General features: G+C 36.7%; 1 protein-coding gene across 1 annotated transcript in view; it reads right to left on the bottom strand.

The window, feature by feature from the left end:
- Nucleotides 1-932: 932 nt before the first annotated feature.
- Nucleotides 933-19,206, bottom strand: part of LOC124544762 (lachesin) — a 29,406-nt gene continuing 11,132 nt past the window's right edge. Inside the window, exons 4-7 of the mRNA XM_047123437.1 lie at nt 15,219-15,482; nt 11,398-11,537; nt 5,065-5,182; nt 933-4,349 (exon numbers count right to left, since the gene is read on the bottom strand). Of these exons, the coding sequence (XP_046979393.1) occupies nt 4,328-4,349; nt 5,065-5,182; nt 11,398-11,537; nt 15,219-15,482 (544 nt within the window). The 3' untranslated portion in view covers nt 933-4,327. The remainder of the gene's footprint in view (nt 4,350-5,064; nt 5,183-11,397; nt 11,538-15,218; nt 15,483-19,206) is intronic.

The raw sequence follows: 19,206 nt of genomic DNA on the forward strand, positions 1-19,206 counted from the left end.
CCTAACACGAGCTTACCAAAGAGTGGTGAGTCCGCTGGTGGTGGTGGTGGTGGTGGGGGGGGGGGGGGGGGGGGGGGGGGGGGGTACTTGTTATGAGGGTAAGAGCAAGAGTTAAGATATATGTGTACGTTCCATTTATTTATGCAGGGCAGTTGCAAACAGTCTGAAAAGCTTGTAACAGAGTTGCAAGGTAGGTTTTGCCAGAAAACAACTGTTAACAAAAAATGTGATTTTTAAACCATTTCCAAGTTAATTAACATTGAAGCTAGCAAATCAGGTCGTCACAGGCACAAATTCAAGTGACCCACCAGTTAAGTTAGTGTCAGTTGTTCTCATTACGTAAATGGTAATACACGAGTCTTCTCGGGCTCAGTCTTTACCTCCATCCAATGCCCAATTTTTGTACTGCTTTCTAGGTCTTACAAAACCAAAAGTAAAACATGTTTGGCAACACCATCTCTGGTGGGCTGCTTGAATATGGGCATGCAACAGCCTGACTGGCTAACTTCAATGCTAATTAACTCTGAAACAGCGTAATGTATAGAATTTTTTTCTAAGCAATTATATCTCAAGCAGTTCCTACCCTGCTACACCTTAAAAGCTTTTCAGACTTTTCATGACCACCCTGTATATTCACAGTTGTGAGTTCTGATTGAAAATTATAACTGACTGCCTACAGTGTTCAATTTTTTAAAATTTCCCGACGATGTTGTTAATAATTGTCAATTGAGAAGCAACATACTTTTATATACCTGGCAGTTTTTCAATCCGTTGTTACTACATTAGTAAAAATTTGCCTCCACAGGATCCTAAAGCATGAAAGCTTTACAGAGACTGACTGTACAATTGCAACAAGGAAACTGTTTTGTAAATAACAATGATGAAATTAATTGTGGGTAGCTGAATAATAATGAGAAATATTAAATGCTACGTCTTTTTAATGACAAAATTGTGCTCTTTATTTCACATTTCAACAAAAAAACTACATTTCATTTCAAGGAAATTCTTTCGATCAATATAACAAAGCCTGTTGAAATTTCTGTATAAAAGTACAAAAATAATGACAGATCTAGTTATTGGCATTATGAAAATATAAACTGGATATCATATGCCTTTGAGGCAGTAACAACTGTAAAAAAAAGATGGCAATCAGCTGCCAATATTATTTTTTGGCAATCACAGTACTCAATGAGCAACAAGGCAAATTTTCAATTTGCATGTTAATACTTATGTAATACATATTGTACTTCATTACAAATGCATATTTTCTTATATTTTGAAAGAAGAAAATCCTAGCTACAAACAACATTTAATTTTGATAAACAAGCTGCAGTGCTTTTCTATATGGCTTCAAGAGATCACCTGAGAAGAAGAAGAAGAAGAAGAAGAAGGAGGAGGAGGAGGAGGAGGAAAATATCTCGTTTTTTCATGTACTAATTTACATTTTAATCATTTTCTCTTATTTTCATGTATCTATAAAAGATAGAGGGGAGGGGTTAGAAGAGTCTGTATTTACGACTGCGTATTTACTCTCCTCTTCACAGTTATCCCATAAAACATTTTGTAGCAAACTACAATTATCAAGCAAACTTAACAGCAATAATTTTCCTCCTTGTGACATCCACAGTCTTATCCGGAAAATGTTATGATCCACATAAACATATTGCATATTTTATCTCCTTTGTCTCTGATGCAAAAATTAACACATGAAACACAGGTCAATATGCAGCAAATAATAAAATAAAAACCTCTGTAGCAGACAGCGCACATCAGTACAACAGTTTGAATTTTTTTGAAAGTTTACAAAAATGTAAAAGATTCTTTACATGTATATTTGACAGTTTTGCGGCCAATGCTCTTGGTTAAGTACAAAATCTAGAGATTTGTTCTGGCTGACGTCTAGAGAACAGAAATAAAGTTCATATGCAGCCAAATGTACCTGCTTTAAAACTATTTTTATTGGAAAACCTAAAATTTTGACAATAACTGTAACCCTTACACATACAATACCATACTATGAATACATATTGCTGAAACATCTCTGCAATTCAAATAATTGTAAAGTCAATGCATTCTACAGATATCATCAGAGTTAACAGCTCACGTGTAGAAACGGTAGGTAAAGCTCCAAAACACACATCTTGTAATGTAAGCAGTTTATGTGTTGGTTACTATATGTTGTTCTTGTGGGCATAAAATATAAGTGTTGCTGCTTTTTGTGAAACATTTATTTTTTGAGAATTTCTTTTCCAGCAACATTATGTAATTAGTGTTATCTGTAGTCCACAGAAATTGATGCTGTATCTCAAAACTTTACCATACTGTTTCATGTTAAAAAATACATTTTGTCATAGTAAGTTACCAAATGTCCTCACAATCTGAGAACCTGCTCACATTCACAAGCACTAGGCTGATTTATTACTGATTTTGAAGTGAAACATAGCAACTGTACCACTTTTATGTGCGTGGTGTGAATGTTCTTATGGTGTAGTTCTGCTAGACAAATGAAGAGTAAGGAAGGTTGTTCTCTGAATATAATCAAAAGTGTCTCATTTGGAATCTAATAAGACACATCTTTACTTTTAAAAATCCTACTTTAATATTTTGAGCTATCTAATGTTTTAATACAGAAAAACTGAAAACGCATATAAAATTTATTCCAGTGTTACTTTTACATATTGGAATGTTTGCTTTTACAATCGTCTGCCTCTGAAATTATACAATACCTAATGATTTTTGGCTGCAGGTACTTGTAATAACTGTACAATATGGAATTTATGACCAAAATTAAATCAATTTATGAATGAAAGCCAAAGTTTACAATAGCCACAACCAACTTGTAAGCAAGTTACAAAAATGATATGTACACAAACAAATTAAATATAAATACAAGGGAAACACGCATATACTGTTGTTACTACATAAATATTGCAGACGTACTACAAAGAACCATTACAAAATGAAAATACCCACACAAGAAATATGTAAGCATATCATGGTGCAGGTCAACCACACAACAAACGTGCAAATGCTAATCGGATGAATATCAGTGGGTACATGATTATGAATATTTTACGATCTGTTTATTAGCTATTCAATCTAAATGACAAAACAGCAGCTAGTATTAAAGGCTTAAACTGTGTGTATGTGATAGCAAGAAATACTGGGTAATATAGTAAAATTGGTATACCAAAAAGTTGTGATTTGAGAAACTAAAAGTACGAGAAAGTTTAGAATACAACATATTTAACTGTAGCAAAGACATATCTCCAACACACAAACATATATCTGCAAATGCCAAAGATTAAAAACATGGTTGGTTTTAATATTTTGAGTTTATTACTTTGTTTTCAAAACAGCTTCCATATCAGTCTTATTACTGCCCAGATCTTAAGAAAGACTTAATTAAATTAAACTTACAAAAATGGGTAATACCATTTACTGTGTTATGCAATACCCACAGCTTTCTATTCCACCTGTTTGATGATTTAACTTTTTATGAAGTTATAAGCTTTAGAACCACCTTTCTACAGAATTCAAAGGGTTACATTTGACTAAAATATATGTTTACAATCTTTACTGCAGCCTGCACAATGGACTGGACTCTTGTAAACAAAAATTTTATAAGGAAGAGTATGATTAGCTAATATTTACATTAGTACAAAAGTTACGAATCTCATACACAGTAATGAATCATCACAAAAGGCAATAATGCAAAAACTTTACATGCCATGAGTAATGCTATTAAGTAAAAACTTAGCTGCCCATTAGATATAAAAAAATTAAAAGCTGCAGCAGCAGCTGCATTTCAAAAGGAATGTAATGTTCTCAAAGAAAATCTCACTCTCACAATTCTACCACATAGCACATCAAAGAAACATTTTTGTACCACTACACATGTTGTGCCTAAGTAAAGCAATCAAGTCACACAATATTCCATAATACTTTCAAAATGACACAATCAACATAATTTCAGAAAAAAGTCAATTGTCTGCTTGGTACAGATACCAAACAAAACATTAAAGAAATACAGTAATTGTGACATGTCCCAAAACAAATTTAGAATCTTATTTTATAATGGAGACACTTATAGAACATATCTACCATACGAAAATAAATAGTTCCTCTAAAGTCTTGTTTTTATATGTTATTCATTTCATGTGGAATGTTATGAGCAGAAACTCCTTTGGCCTCTGTGTGATCAATGCCCACAACTTATATTTATATGTCAGATAATCTGCAAAGCACTGCCATCCACAGAAAGACTAACAGTATAAGATCCAAAAGAATATAGCTGCCTTCATTTGGCCACACAACAAAACGAAAATTAATGTTTGGTGTTGAGGTTTCTGCAAACAAGAATAAATGCATCATTAGTAACAGTTCACAAGCATTTTAACTGCCACAGTAGTTATGATAATTCACTATCACTTTCAAAATACTTGAAAGCTTTACATAAAACTAATGCAAAATAAGTTTTTACAATTTTGCTTTATAACACACAAAGCTATTTCATTAGTGGCAGAGGTGATAGAGCTACATTTCTCTCCATACATTACACTTATCACATCAAATATTAGACAACTACAATAACACATAAAAACATAGTTTTGAGGAAATATATCGAGACTTTTTCATAATGCCTACAATCACTTATGTACTGCCCACATAGGACAGATTGTTTGTTTTTAAAAAGCATGATGATGCAACATTACATTTTTCTATTGCAACAGAATTCTCTGAAAACTGTGTTCCATTATAAAACCTATTTTGTATGATCAGATTATATTGGAAAAATATGATTCCTTGCAATTACTGTCTGCTATCCTAATGCATTAAATTAACTGTATAAATGACATTAATGAATGTTGTTCTGTTTTGGTGTAGATAAAATAACAACTACGATTTACAGATAGAATCCATTCAGGAAATCTGGTATATTGTAATAGGTATTATTAAGTACTCAATACTTACGCACTCGATCAATACATAAACATGCTACAGCATAAGAAGTATGCTTCCTTACTACTGAATGTAAAAAATAAACACATCAATAAAACCTACCGATGCAATGCAACTATAATAGTTGAGATGAGAATGAGAGCCATGCTAGTTGATATTTCTGCTGCATCTCCTCCATATGCTTGACCACAGGCAGGGGGACAAACAGGGATAATGGTTTCTGCAAACAAAACATGGCAGCATGTGCCAGTTTTTGGTAAACATAACAAGCAAACTGCACATTCCGCAAGACATAAATAGCATAAAATACTGCTGTATCTATAGATGTCGTTCTCTCAAGAAACACAAGAAAAGCAGTTTAATATTCAAAAACTATTTGTCAGATGCAGTGCAAGCATTCTAATCACTGAAGGCAATATAATAAACAAAACAAGTACTACTTCACCACAAATGAACACCAAAAAACAATTTTAAATAATATTTTGTATAGAACACAATAATAATTTGGCTTTCCCTCAACATGGGAGATGCAAAACTCTTGAATCACACCTGCCCAAACAGTGCTCCATGGACAAATGAACTCTGCTAACACTCCAATCTAGTGTAGAGGGTGGGGGACAGTAGAGTGTGGGAAAAAAGGAATTTTGCAGACAGACACTGCTAGAGCAATACAACCACAATGTCAGCCTGCCAAATAGATTTCCCTGCCTAGCCACATGCACACAAGTTTGCTGAAATGAGTTCTTAAACAAGATTTACATTCTACAATACATATACTATGTTGTTCATTTACGCAACTATCCAGAAGTGGAGAAGTCACACTGTTCATTGTACAATAAGAGCTGTTCCACTTATCAAATTATTTGAAAGTCAAGTGATTATGTTTTTAAAAGATCACTGCTTGAACACAATACGACACCAGCCACAAAGATCACATGATGCTCTTACACTGATGAGCTGAAACAAATTGACTACCTGTTTAATACCATGTTGGTCCACCTGTGGAACACAATGCAACAGACACTGCATAGCATAGTTTTGACAAGTCCTTGTTAAGTTTCTGGATGTATGTGGAACAATATGTATATGCACACAAGTAACATAGTCGCAATAAATTTCAGGCCTGTGGCTTGTGGTTGCAGAGCTAGTGCCCAATAACACTCCAAATGTGTTCCACTGGGTTCATATCAGACATTGACATGCAATGTTCTGGCTCTCTGGCACACACAGTTATCCTACTGGATGATGCCATAGCCAATGAGGAAATTATCAAGTATGAAGGGCTGCTAGAGGTCAATGTTAATGTAGTCCACAGCTGTCAATGTACCTCTGATTACAACTAAATGCCCTTTGGAGCACAGGTGAATGTGACACTTAACAGAATACAGCCCCCTACTGGCCTGCTTGGTTAGCACAGTGCATGTTCAAGCAACTGTTTACCTAGATGATGGTGTGTCTCAACACGACCGTCGACCTTGTGTCACAACAAATGTGATTCGTCTGATCAGGCTAAAATGACCCTCTTGATGCACAAACCAATCTTTATGATCTCATGCCCATTGCAATCATGACTGATTGTGGTGTTGGATCAAAAATGAAAGACAAAGAGGTTGCCTGTTACACACTCATGTTCAACAACTTTCACTGGACGGCATGCTTCGAAATTCTTCTGCCTGCACTGACGTTGTATTCTGCTATCAGATCTACCACAGATCGCCCCTAACCTGCATCACAGAGCAGACAAGCCTCTGATGCCCTCATTCTATAAAGAGGTACAGGCATCTTGTTTCATATTAATGGTTTCACCATCCTTCAAATACTTTCCAAAAATGCTCACAACAGCAACACACAAACAGCCAACTATTTTCACTATTTCTGAGGTGCTCTATCCAAGGTGCCAAATCATAACAGTGTGCCCCTTGTCAAAGATGTTTATATCAGTGGATTTCCATGTTTGTGGCCCATATCATCACTAGAATGATACCCTAATCATTTTTGCTGTGATTATATGATGTCCTTCCTGCATCACATGCCTGTAATGCCACCAGGTGGCATTCAGTCTCATGGTGAGCAGTGGTGATAATGTTGGTTCATCAGTGTCTCTTCTGACAAAATTGCAACATTCCTAGAGATGAACAGAAAAAGAGGTCAAGTGTGTCTGCAGTCCTCAGTGGATTGCTCACTTCGGTTTTACTGCCAAAACCACCAGTTATTAGAATTCCATCCACCTATCAACGTAACAGGGCCTTCTTATCACAGATGTAACAAAGAATATTTATGCTTTCAATTAAAAATTAGAACTATGGAAAACAAGTTTTCAAAGCGGTTAAAAACTTTACTCAGCTTAAGACTGACTCTACCCTATATGTGAAATCACACTCGTTTTTGGCCGCTGATGTAACCAATTAACACCAGTTTCAGCTGATAGACTGGCATTATAACACCTAACTCAAGGGTCTGTTTGTCAAATTCCACAATGTACTCGACTTTAATAAAATGGTAACATAAGAGAAATAGCCTTGAATGCCCTGTCAAAATGTTAAATATATTTCAATGTCCTGTTCATTGTATTACCGTTACCAAATGTATATTCCTTCAATTACGAGATGAATTAGCTGCATTAGCAGAAAGATAAAAAACAGAAAACTAATTCAATTAATATTATCCTAGTCATAAAATGAACTGCAACATTCACCTCATACAAATAATACCATCGTGCTGTAGACGCATCTTTTGCTGCTTTCCTGTTTCCCCAGCAACCTTCATCGTATTATTTAAAATACATTTCCAGAGGGTGGGACAAGTACAAGAGTGCTGGACACACAATGATGCACTTTTCATGTAAGTGAGCACACCAGGAGCACAAATCTTGGAACCAGGCCTGGCCTTACACTTAATTTTTATTAAATAATGTCAATATCAGTAACTACTACTAAACATATATATCTTTTTGCACATGTACACACAACAACATATATACAGCTGATGAAACTAAGCTATTATGATATGTCATGCATCACTTCAACAATAAAATTCTATATTTCTCAACTGTGACTGTGTATTAACCGCAGAAGAATCTTACATCGTTCAATCTAACATCAGGTTGTTTGACATATTTTATTTCAATAATCAGCTCACCATGAATTAGTTAATGACAGTAAATGCTAAATTCACAAAGAAATTTGCCACACACAGATAATCAACAAAATTAATCAGAACTTCATCTCGTCAGAAAATGCTGGTGAGGGTCTCAGACTGGTGAGCAATACTCAAAAAACCTGTCATCAGTGTTTTGCAAGCTACACCGTTCGTGGATGAATTATCACATAGCAGTTACCCCTTCTTCTGCCGTATCACATACTCCCAATTCACAACTCCACATTACCTTCATGGTGTGCCACTCCCCACCAGCTCCAACAACTGTGCAGCACATGCATAGTCCGTGGACCTGCCAACCCTCATATTTCTAAACAACAAACCAACTGCCTCCAAGCCACTAGATACCCCTCCCCAAACCCTCTTCTGCCTCTCCATCTATGCCACACAACCCCCCCCCCCCCCCCCGGAAATAAACCCTCCACTGAAGCCCACCTGCCAAGCTGCAATCCTGGCAGCCAGTACCATGTAGGGGCACAGACGCACATGGTCGTGAGTGTGCATGGAGGAGGTGGGTGGGGGCGGGCATGCACTTGCTCGAGCGTGCTCTAGCTCAAGAAGGTCTCATTACGAAAGCTAGTAAGTTCTTTTGGTTTTTGTGTGCACCTTTCAGTAAGTGGTCTTTTTATTCCAGAAGTATTTATAGTCTATCAGAATTTTCCTACTGTGATTATGGATAAATTGCATTTCTTTAAAAGCACTTCCAATGATTCTCATTCTGTCCACTGTATATCACTATAGATGGTTACTCCTACATATTTTACATTTATTACTGTTTCCAGTGATTTATCACCAACAGTGTAATCCAGCAGTAACAGTTCTCTTCATCTATCTATATGCAATATGTTACATTTATTAATGTTCAATGTCAACTGGCAGTCAATGCACCAATTGTCAATCCACTGCAGGTCTTCCTGCGGCCTACTACAGTCTTCTGGTGGTGTAACCTTCCTGGAGGCAACAGCATTGTTCACAAAAAGCACATCACGGAGCTTCTAGCATTATCTACTAGATCATTTTTACCTATTGCAAACGGTAACGGCCCTATGGGACCACCTCTAAGATACACTTGAAATTACTTCTGCATCTGTCAATTTCATGCCATCAAATCCATTCAACACTTCTTGCATTGCTCTCCTTACACTCATTTTAACTTTGTTCAGCTTGCTTAAATCTTTCTCATAAAACACTCCCACAGTCACTTTCTGTATAGTGATACGTGACATACAATATGTTATTTATCCAAAAACAAGGAAAGATCCAGCATACTGTGTTGCACATTACCAACAGATCCACTACACATCAATAATGTAGGAAGTACTGGTTTCGCTGCAACATTGTAAAATATCTGTTCTAGATATCTTGCGAAACCCCTACACCCACAAATATGCATACAGGGTTATTACAAATGATTGAAGCGATTTCACAGCTCTACAATAACTTTATTATTTGAGATATTTTCACAATGCTTTGCACACACATACAAAAACTCAAAAAGTTTTTTTTAGGCATTCACACATGTTCGATATGTGCCCCTTTAGTGATTCGGCAGACATCAAGCCGATAATCAAGTTCCTCCCACACTCGGCGCAGCATGTCCCCATCAATGAGTTCGAAAGCATCGTTGATGCGAGCTCGCAGTTCTGGCACGTTTCTTGGTAGAGGAGGTTTAAACACTGAATCTTTCACATAATCGCACAGAAAGAAATCCACCACGACCGATCCATAGGTTTTCCAATCTCCTGTTTAAGAAATGCCGAACATCATGATGGAAGTGCGGTGGAGCACCATCCTGTTGAAAGATGAAGTCGGCGCTGTCGGTCTCCAGTTGTGGCATGAGCCAATTTTCCAGCATGTCCAGATACACGTGTCCTGTAAAGTTTTTTCGCAGAAGAAAAAGGGGCTGTAAACTCTAAACCGTGAGATTGCACAAAACACGTTAACTTTTGGTGAACTGCGAATTTGCTGCACGAATGCGTGAGGATTCTCTACCGCCCAGATTTGCACATTGTGTCTGTTCACTTCACCATTAAGAAAAAATGTTGCTTCATCACTAAAAACAAGTTTCACACTGAACGCATCCTCTCCCATGAGCTGTTGCAACCGCGCCGAAAATTCAAAGCGTTTGACTTTGTCATCGGGTGGCAGGGCTTGTAGCAATTGTAAACGGTAAGGCTTCTGCTTTAGCCTTTTCCGTAAGATTTTTCAAACCGTCGGCTGTGGTACGTTTAGCTCCCTGCTTGCTTTATTCATCGACTTCCGCGGGCTACGCGTGAAACTTGCCCGCACGCGTTCAACCGTTTCTTCGTTCACTGCAGGCCGACCCGTTGATTTCCCCTTACGGAGGCATCCAGAAGCTTTAAACTGCGCATACCATCACTGAATGGAGTTAGCAGTTGGTGGATCTTTGTTGAATTTCGTCCTGAAGTGTCGTTGCACTGTTATGACTGACTGATGTGAGTGCATTTCAAGCATGACATACGCTTTCTCGGCTCCTGTCGCCATTTTGTCTCACTGCGCTCTCGAGCGCTCTGGCGGCAGAAACCTGAAGTGTGGCTTCAGCCGAACAAAACTTTATGAGTTTTTCTACGTATCTGTAGTGTGTCGTGACCATATGTCAATGAATGGAGCTACAGTGAATTTATGAAATCGCTTCAATCATTTGTAATAGCCCTGTATTATCTATCCATTCTTCACAAATTAGGAGTAATCTGACAGTGTCCAGTAAAAAACAAAAGTCATGAAAGTCACAAAGAAAGAATGACTGTCATTTTCAATGTCTAATTAATAAGGGGGTCAATGACAGGAATTATGAACTCTGATACTAACTTACACTTCAGTCTATCATATATTCATAACTTTATGCCTCCCTCAAAACTGTAGATGGAATGTAATCTCTGCAGGCAATCAATAGTACTGAAGACCACATTTTGTAAGGTCTTGGTCTTAAGTAAACAGCAAGATAGCATGTCTCTGTTTCACAGTAATACATGCACCACATATGCATAGTCTTGCTGCATACCAACAAAATGCTTCGCAAAGATGTGAAATACAATTTGTAACGTTTTTTAAAGTAATAACAGCTTCTGCCATCATCAACAAAAATAAAGTTTAGCCCATAAATAAGCAACAAGCAGCCTATACTGAAACATGCATTTAAAATGTATGTGATACCGCAAAAACTTTCTTGTACTACACAAGGTTTCTGGCAGATTCCAACAAGAACACATGCACGTACTGTTTAACTAATATTACTACTGAAGGTCATAGAAGACTCACCAAACAACTCCACTTCTTCCCGAGCTTCACCCAGTTTGTTGGCTGCCTTGCATTGGTACTTGCCATACTGCCGTTTCTCAATTGTTATCACACGAAGTGTTGTGTCAGTAAATTCATCAGCTGTTGCAAAATGTGAGATGCTGTAAAAAAGGGAAACAGAAGAGGTTCACACAAATAAAGCAATATCAAGGGATAACCACATGACCTCATGATCTGTTGGTTTCTTAGTTTGCTGTCAATGCTGTAGCACATGAAAATATACTGCACATAGTACACATGTAAGAATTTAAATGTTTGACAGGGGAGGGGAGGATGGAGCTGCATGCAAAAGCCAGGGCTGCATAAAGGAAGATTCCAGTTAACAGCTTATTGATGACAAAGGCATCAGAAATAAACCTCAAGCTTCTAATGGACAAAGATATGTGTATTATTTGGATGTGGTACTGGAACATATTTTATCAGAGCACTGCTCTCCCACCAATTATCAGTTCTCCAACCCTCAAAGTGGCTACTGCTTGCTTAAGTAGCTCCTAAGTTGGCCTCACAAGGCTGAGTGCATCCCACTCTAGCTCCTTGGACAAGAATGTAAAAAGGAAATAGGCCATGTCCTTTTCAAAGAAACCATCCCTGTATTAACCTTAAAGCATTTGTGAAAACACAGAAAATACATACCTGGATGCTTGGGTGGGTATCTGAAATCCACTCCTTCCAAAAGTAAGTCTACTGTCTCAACTACAGTGACATCTCAGTGTATATGAGGGTGGAGTTGAATAGGGCAAAAGGAAAGAGGGACTCGAGTTGTAGAACTATATATAACTAAAACTGGACTATGATGAGCACCATATTTCTAGACATCTTAGAAGTGGCCATTACAAAGGAGAATCATTTGATAGCTAAGGCATGCATAAATGACAACCAAATAGGTAAAAAAGGACACTCCAGCAGCTCTTCTACCTTTAACATATGTACCGCAGAGGGGAGTGCGGGTAGATGGAGAGAGTACATTGACAGCCCCTACGAGGGAGCTGAAGATGTGACAGAAGAGGAAATGGGAGTCAGTATCAATGATAGGGGAGGATATACTACTAGAGTCACAATTTAAGAGAACTCTGGAAGACCTGTGGCCATGTAAGGTGAAAGGCACAGATGACAATCCTTTGGCATTTATAAAATCACTGGGGGATGTGGCAACCAAGTGACTATTCAGGTTGGTTTTTACAATCTATGAGTTTGGAAACAAACCATCAGACTTCAGGAAAATATCTTCAACATAATTCCAAAGATACCAAGAGCAGCTAAGTGTTGAGAACTATCATGCAATGAGAATAACAGCTCATGCATCCCAGTAGCTGACAAAAAATAATAAAGAGAGGAATGGAAAAGAAAACAGAATCCGTTAGGTGGGAAACCAATTGGCTTTAGGAAAGGTAAAGGCACCACAGAGGCATTTCTGATATTGCCCTTGGTAATGAAAGCAAGACTTGAGAAAAATAACACCATATTCACACGATATGTTGAACTATCAAATGTGTTCAACAATGTAAAATTGGATGATTGAAATCCTCATAAAATGGACATAAGCATTTGTAAAAGATGGGTAATAAACTATATGTACTAGAACCAAGAGGGAAAAAAATAAGACAAAGGTCAAGAAAGTGCTCGAGTCGGATTAAGATACAGGGTGAAGCGATATTGATAATACGAATCCCTGATGTTGCTAAGCTTAATGAAACTGAGAAGAATTGCTGGAAAAAACAGTCTATTGAGCACAAACTATGGAATGAATTCCATTACCTTGGATATCAAAATAACGACAGACAAAGCAAAAAGAACATAAAAGCAGAGTAGCCTAGGCAAAGAGTGTTCCCAGTTAAAAGAACTCTATAGTAACAGAAAATCGGTACCTGGGGGGGGGACAAATAATTGAGGACACTAGGCTATTCTGAGATGAAGAGGTTGGCATAAGAAAGGAATTCATAGCACATCACATCAAACCAGTCGGGGTAAGGAGTTGAGGTAAACACCTGAAATTTAGCATAATCAGTGATCTCTATACTATCTGGATGTTGAACTTCAGCTATCTGACAGTGCCAGCCATAGGTGCTCATATTTTGTTTCTTGCCAAACTAGAATATGGCTGCTAGGAAATATCACTAGAACACGAAAAGAAAGTACTTTTCAATTTCATTCCCTCATCAGCCTACTACATCACATGTTGACATAAAGTTCAAAACAAGAAATCAGTCTGCAATTCCTTGTCGCATAATTCAAGGATTCTGATGATAGGTACATAATAACCTGACCATGAACAATTACTTGGTGCTAAGAGCATATGGACAGTCTTCCATTTGCAGCAAAACTGTAAAGAGTATGGAGCGCTTAACTGTAACATCCTCCATCATCTGAGATATCAAGCCATTATTAATTACATTGGTGAGTCTTACAATACTAATGTTTTTAGGTACTAGTTGTGACACACAACTTTTTCCTGGCTGACTGCCCAGATGCTCATTCCTAATATAAATAATACTTCCCTCTAAGCAACTCTGATTCCCAGGAACCTGACACGCTTTCAACAGTTTCAGAATATGTCTGTTACATGATTTGTCATCAACTTCATACATCACAAGAGTTTGCTACATGTTCATGACTTGTGGAGTAATTTCTGCAGTATAATCTTCAACAATAAATATGTCCATAGGTTTACAAAGGCCTTTATCAATTCTCTGAAGAGGTCCACTGTAAAGTCGCTTGAAATGTCGGCATTTTAAGCGTCTGTGTGTGTTTCACAACGATCTGGCCTAACCTATAATGATTTTAGTCAAACGTGTGTCATTCAATAAGAGCCAGCATCTGTTTGCTATCATAATAACTAGTATGAATGATTGTTCTTACAAACAGCAATATGATACATCACTGGCAGCAGTTATCTCCTGTACAGTGAGTATTGCAGTTATAAGCTTTTTCTACAACAACCACATCAAAATTCATGTGAATTATGGAATTATTAAGGATTTATATTTTTGTGAGAATAAATGCATATGTTGTCGCCAAAATTCACGTAAATTAATTATATAAAGCAAATGTGATGGATTATTGACATTAGCTCCTTTAAATGCAGCTGCCATGACTATTAAGGTCTATTTTCTTCATTGCATACTTCTCTCCCTCAAACTATGTAACCTTATTGTGACCTCTTTTTTTCTCACAATCTCAGTAACAGCTGAAGCTTTTTACATTATTTATTATCTTTTTATATTATTTATGTTGCTTCATGTGTTTTCCACCAACTTTGTTCAATTTTGCAACGTATACGCTTCAGTACTCTCTGATCACTGCTGCAGTCTGTAACTTAAAATTTATCGGTTTTTCCAATGCCTGTTGCTAATCTCTCACTGTCAATTTCACTGTACTTCTGATTGCTTGTATTCCTCATCACACAGTACTGGCTGATTTCCCCTTGATCCTTGGGCAGATCTAGTTCATTTAACATTTCCCTCATTCACTACGTGATGGACTGCCAAGAACAAAATGCCAATATGTCTCGTAAAGATTGTGTGGCTTTGTATTTATTTGATTAAAGGTTTATTAAGAGATTTTCTTTTCTTCAGCTACCGTAGTCTGCACAGGTATTGAATTGACAAGTAAGGGTAAAGTCAGTGCCATACTCAGTAAATCAGCACTGGTTGTGCATGAGGGAACTGGCACACTGGACACAATCGTAGAGAACTTGGTTTGCTGTTTTACTGTTACAAGATCACCAGACTGTAAAACAAACAAACAAACAAACACACACAGTAGATGACGTGAACTGTACGAACCTGTAATGCTGGTTGTTCGAAAGGACAGTTTCATCTTTCAACCATGTAATGGCAGGGGGTGGGTAAGCCTCAACATGGCATTCCAAGTCCATGTCATACTGCAAAGCCTGCCCAAGACGAGGTCTTGGTACTGTTATCACAGGTGGAAACTCCACTTCAACAGCTATGTTGCGCCGTGCTCCTTTGCCAACGCCATTTTCTGCCACACAATAATAAGTACCTCTATCTTCTTTCCCAATCCTGGAAATCTTCAAGACATTCCCTCTGTAATAGAAATTGTACAGAGGAATTATTTCTGAAAATATTTGCTAATAGCAACTACTGACAACTTCACAGTTGACCTGAAACATTGTACAAAATATGTTAAATTTCTTTTAATTTATGACTGCAGACAGAGAACAGATGTAATTGATTACAGTGATAAAACAATTTTAGACCAATGTACAAGAAAGTGGCATCATTCATGTAGTTAAGAAATATAGTGGTGAAGAATAAAAACTATCTTTTAATACCTAGGCAATTTACCTCTATTAATAAAAGCCTTCAGTTAACTCTATTACAGTAAGACATTAACATGCTTTCACAGGTCATAAACATATGCATGGGGTAAATAATTTGGTTTCTATTGACTTCAAGCTGTTAGGAACTAGTCTTAACTGAAGTAAATGAGCCACTTTTACACCTACACTGCAAATAATTAAATGCAAATTTTTGCTAAAATGGTTGCAGCATGTAGAAGATCAGATAGTGCAAGATATTCATTGCTTAATTAGCTTCTGTTCCACATACAGATACTGCCTCAACAAAAATACTACTCCTCTTGTGGAACGTGCGATAACTAGCTTACATATAAAAATAACTTTATCACTATGTCTCAAGTTAGCAATCCAATATTTTAGAAGCAGAAGCTGTATTAGACATGCAGTCTGACTATGAAACACACAAATGATTCAGCACCCCTCCAACTGTAGAAAGACAAAGAGGTAATCTTTGAAGAACAAAGAGGGATGTGATTATGCTTATATCGACAGCAGTTGTCACAGCATAAGAAATTCATACTGTCTAAAGAAATAACAATGACAGCAGAGATTATTGTCATACAATGAGCACTTCCATACACCAAGAGTCAGCTGGATGAACCGATCATTATTCTCTCCAACTGCACATCAGTGCTTGAATTACTAAGATACACCAACAGAGGAGAAAGTTCAGTCTTTTGAGTGACATACAGCATCATGCACCTTAGTTGCATATTCATGTAGAACCAACATGGACAAAGGAGAAGCAGGATCTAAATATAGAAATGTGGAAATAAATAAATTCTGTACAGATCAGGACGTAGAAGCATGTGCCTGTGAGTACTATTGGGAAGGGTAAGATTTGTGATTGTTACAGTATATGGGTCTCCACTGGGTAATTTGAAAATTATAATGAAAAATTTTGATGAGTTACTGTACTTTCTATCAGACAGGAAAGGGATTATAAATTTGTGGTGATTTTAATGTATGTTTCTTGAAGTAATCGGACAGGAAGAGAAATCTAGAGGTGCTTTTAGCCACTTACAATTTGGTATCAGTCATAATTTTCCTACTAGAGTTGTTCAAGATAGCAGTACCCTTAGAGATAATGTATTGACTAAACAAGAAGAAGTTAAGAAGAGACATATCTACCCAGTTGTAAACAGATTGTCAGATATGATACACAGTTAATCACACTATATAACTTAGCTCCATGTACTGTACAGAAACACACTAAAAAAACTGTGTGGCTCATTAATGACAAAACTACTGAAGGTTTTAGAGAAAGCTTAAAAAAGTTAGACTACGGTGAATTTTACAAAACAACATATTTTTTTAATCCATTTGAATCCAATTTTTGTAAGTAATTTGCATAAAAAAATAATTAAATGTAATAATGGTGAAATATTAAAGAAACCTTGGATCACTGCAGGTATCAGAGTTTCTCCACAACAAAAAAATGACTTTTACAAAATAGCCATAAATACTTTCTTATTACAAGCCCTACTGTTACAAGTTATAAAAAATCCAAGAATATGTACATCTTGTCTGAAATTGACACATCAAATAACAAAATAAAATCAATATGGAATTTTGTTAAAAGAGAGACAGGGGAAAGAAGCCATAGGAGATGACACTATTTCTGTTACAGAGAATGGGAGCATTGTGAAACACAGTTTAAGTGTAGCATATTTTCCAATAATTACTTTTTACACATGGGTGACAAAATTGGTGCACAAAGCTCAGCAGCTTCATACAATAAATTCCCAACACACCAGCTAAATATGGCATCAAAATATTTGCTCTGTGTGATGCAATTTTACATTGGTTTGTTGAAAGATTAGTGTGGCAAACTGCCAAACGACCCTTTTGTGCTTCTAATAAGCCATTTGATATTGTGTGTAGAATAACCAAGCTGATAAAAGGCACATATAGAAATGTGGCAATAGATAACTGGTGTATTAGGTATCTGCTGGTGCTCTCTCCACTATGAAACAAAATCATTTAGAGAAATAAGTTTACCAGTTTTTGGATACCAGAAAGACATTACTATGGTATCATATGCACTTGAACGTAAAAAATATGATGTACTAATTTTCACAACGTACTATGAAGGAACGATAGATGAGCGAACAAATATACTTCACATTAAGCGAACAAATATACTTCACATTATACCCGATTACAATAAAACAACGGGGAAGGGGACGGGGCTGATACTGTTTCACAAAAGTCCAATAAATATTCAGTGACAGAGGCTATATGTTATGCATTACTGAATGTAGCTAATATAAGCTAATAAGAATACACAGATGGTGTTTAAGATAATGAGAAACATCCACATCGAGTTTTTCTAAAGAACGTAGTTAGCATGTATCTGCATTATTGCAAAGTTCAAGCGACACATATACAAGAGCAGTTAATGAAGAAAAAAGCCAGATGTGGAATTTAAGGAAAGACAAGTTAGCTCCACAACAATATGATGTAGTTCTTGTAATGATTTTGTTTGCATAAGTCATTTTTAAACATTCTCTGTGAGAAATGCAGTAAGCATTCACCAGAGATCGAAGACGATTACTTTGCAAGTAAATTATTCCAATGTAACAAAATGGCATTTATAACAATATGAAACTATTGTTAAGCATAAGCTTAAATGTTATGTGTAATCACTGGAAGATTTAACGCTGCATTGCTATAAATAACAACGCAGTACCAACAAATAGTCACTTATCATGAATGGGTACATAATACACCATGCGATTGCTAGTGTTAAATGTTAAATAATGCACCTTCTCTATGATTAATAAGGATTATCAGCAAAGCAGTATGTAAATGGGTTCAGTACAAACACATTTATATATGCAAGGACCAGTACATGTATGTAACAAAATTTACGTGTAAGTTCCTGGTTTGAACATTTCATACGCCACACTAATTGAATGGGATTTTATAATGCAGACCAGAGAACATTAGATTATCTTGAGAAAAATGTATAGATACAAGGGTAACAGATTAACACTGGAAGACATAATATGTCTGTACTTTGTGAAAAACTAGACATCAGAAAATCTTGATAAAGCCAGAACCTGACCGTCAAACAACAATTTTCTTCATGAGCAAATTAGGAGAAGCTAGATGAAAGAAAAGGTAATAAAGAGGTGACCCAGGTAATTAGGGGTTTTGAAATCAGTTTGGGTTTAGACATCTCAACTTGGCAACTGTTCCAAAACTACAATGTACTAACAATATAGTTGTAAGCTGAGATGCACTGTGGCATAGTGGTTAGCACGCTGGCTGGGGTGCTGCAAGTCGCCAGTTGAAACCCAACCACCAGCAATTATCAGTTGTTTAGCACTCATTATTTCTGGAAGGTTCTTGAAATATCTTATGTCTGTATATTCTGGAATATTAAATGTTTGTCTAAATACCAGCATTCTGGAATATTCAATGTTTATCTAAATATTACCTTT

The sequence above is a fragment of the Schistocerca americana genome, chromosome 8, assembly GCF_021461395.2.
Source record: "Schistocerca americana isolate TAMUIC-IGC-003095 chromosome 8, iqSchAmer2.1, whole genome shotgun sequence".
Taxonomy (NCBI): Eukaryota; Metazoa; Arthropoda; class Insecta; order Orthoptera; family Acrididae; genus Schistocerca; species Schistocerca americana.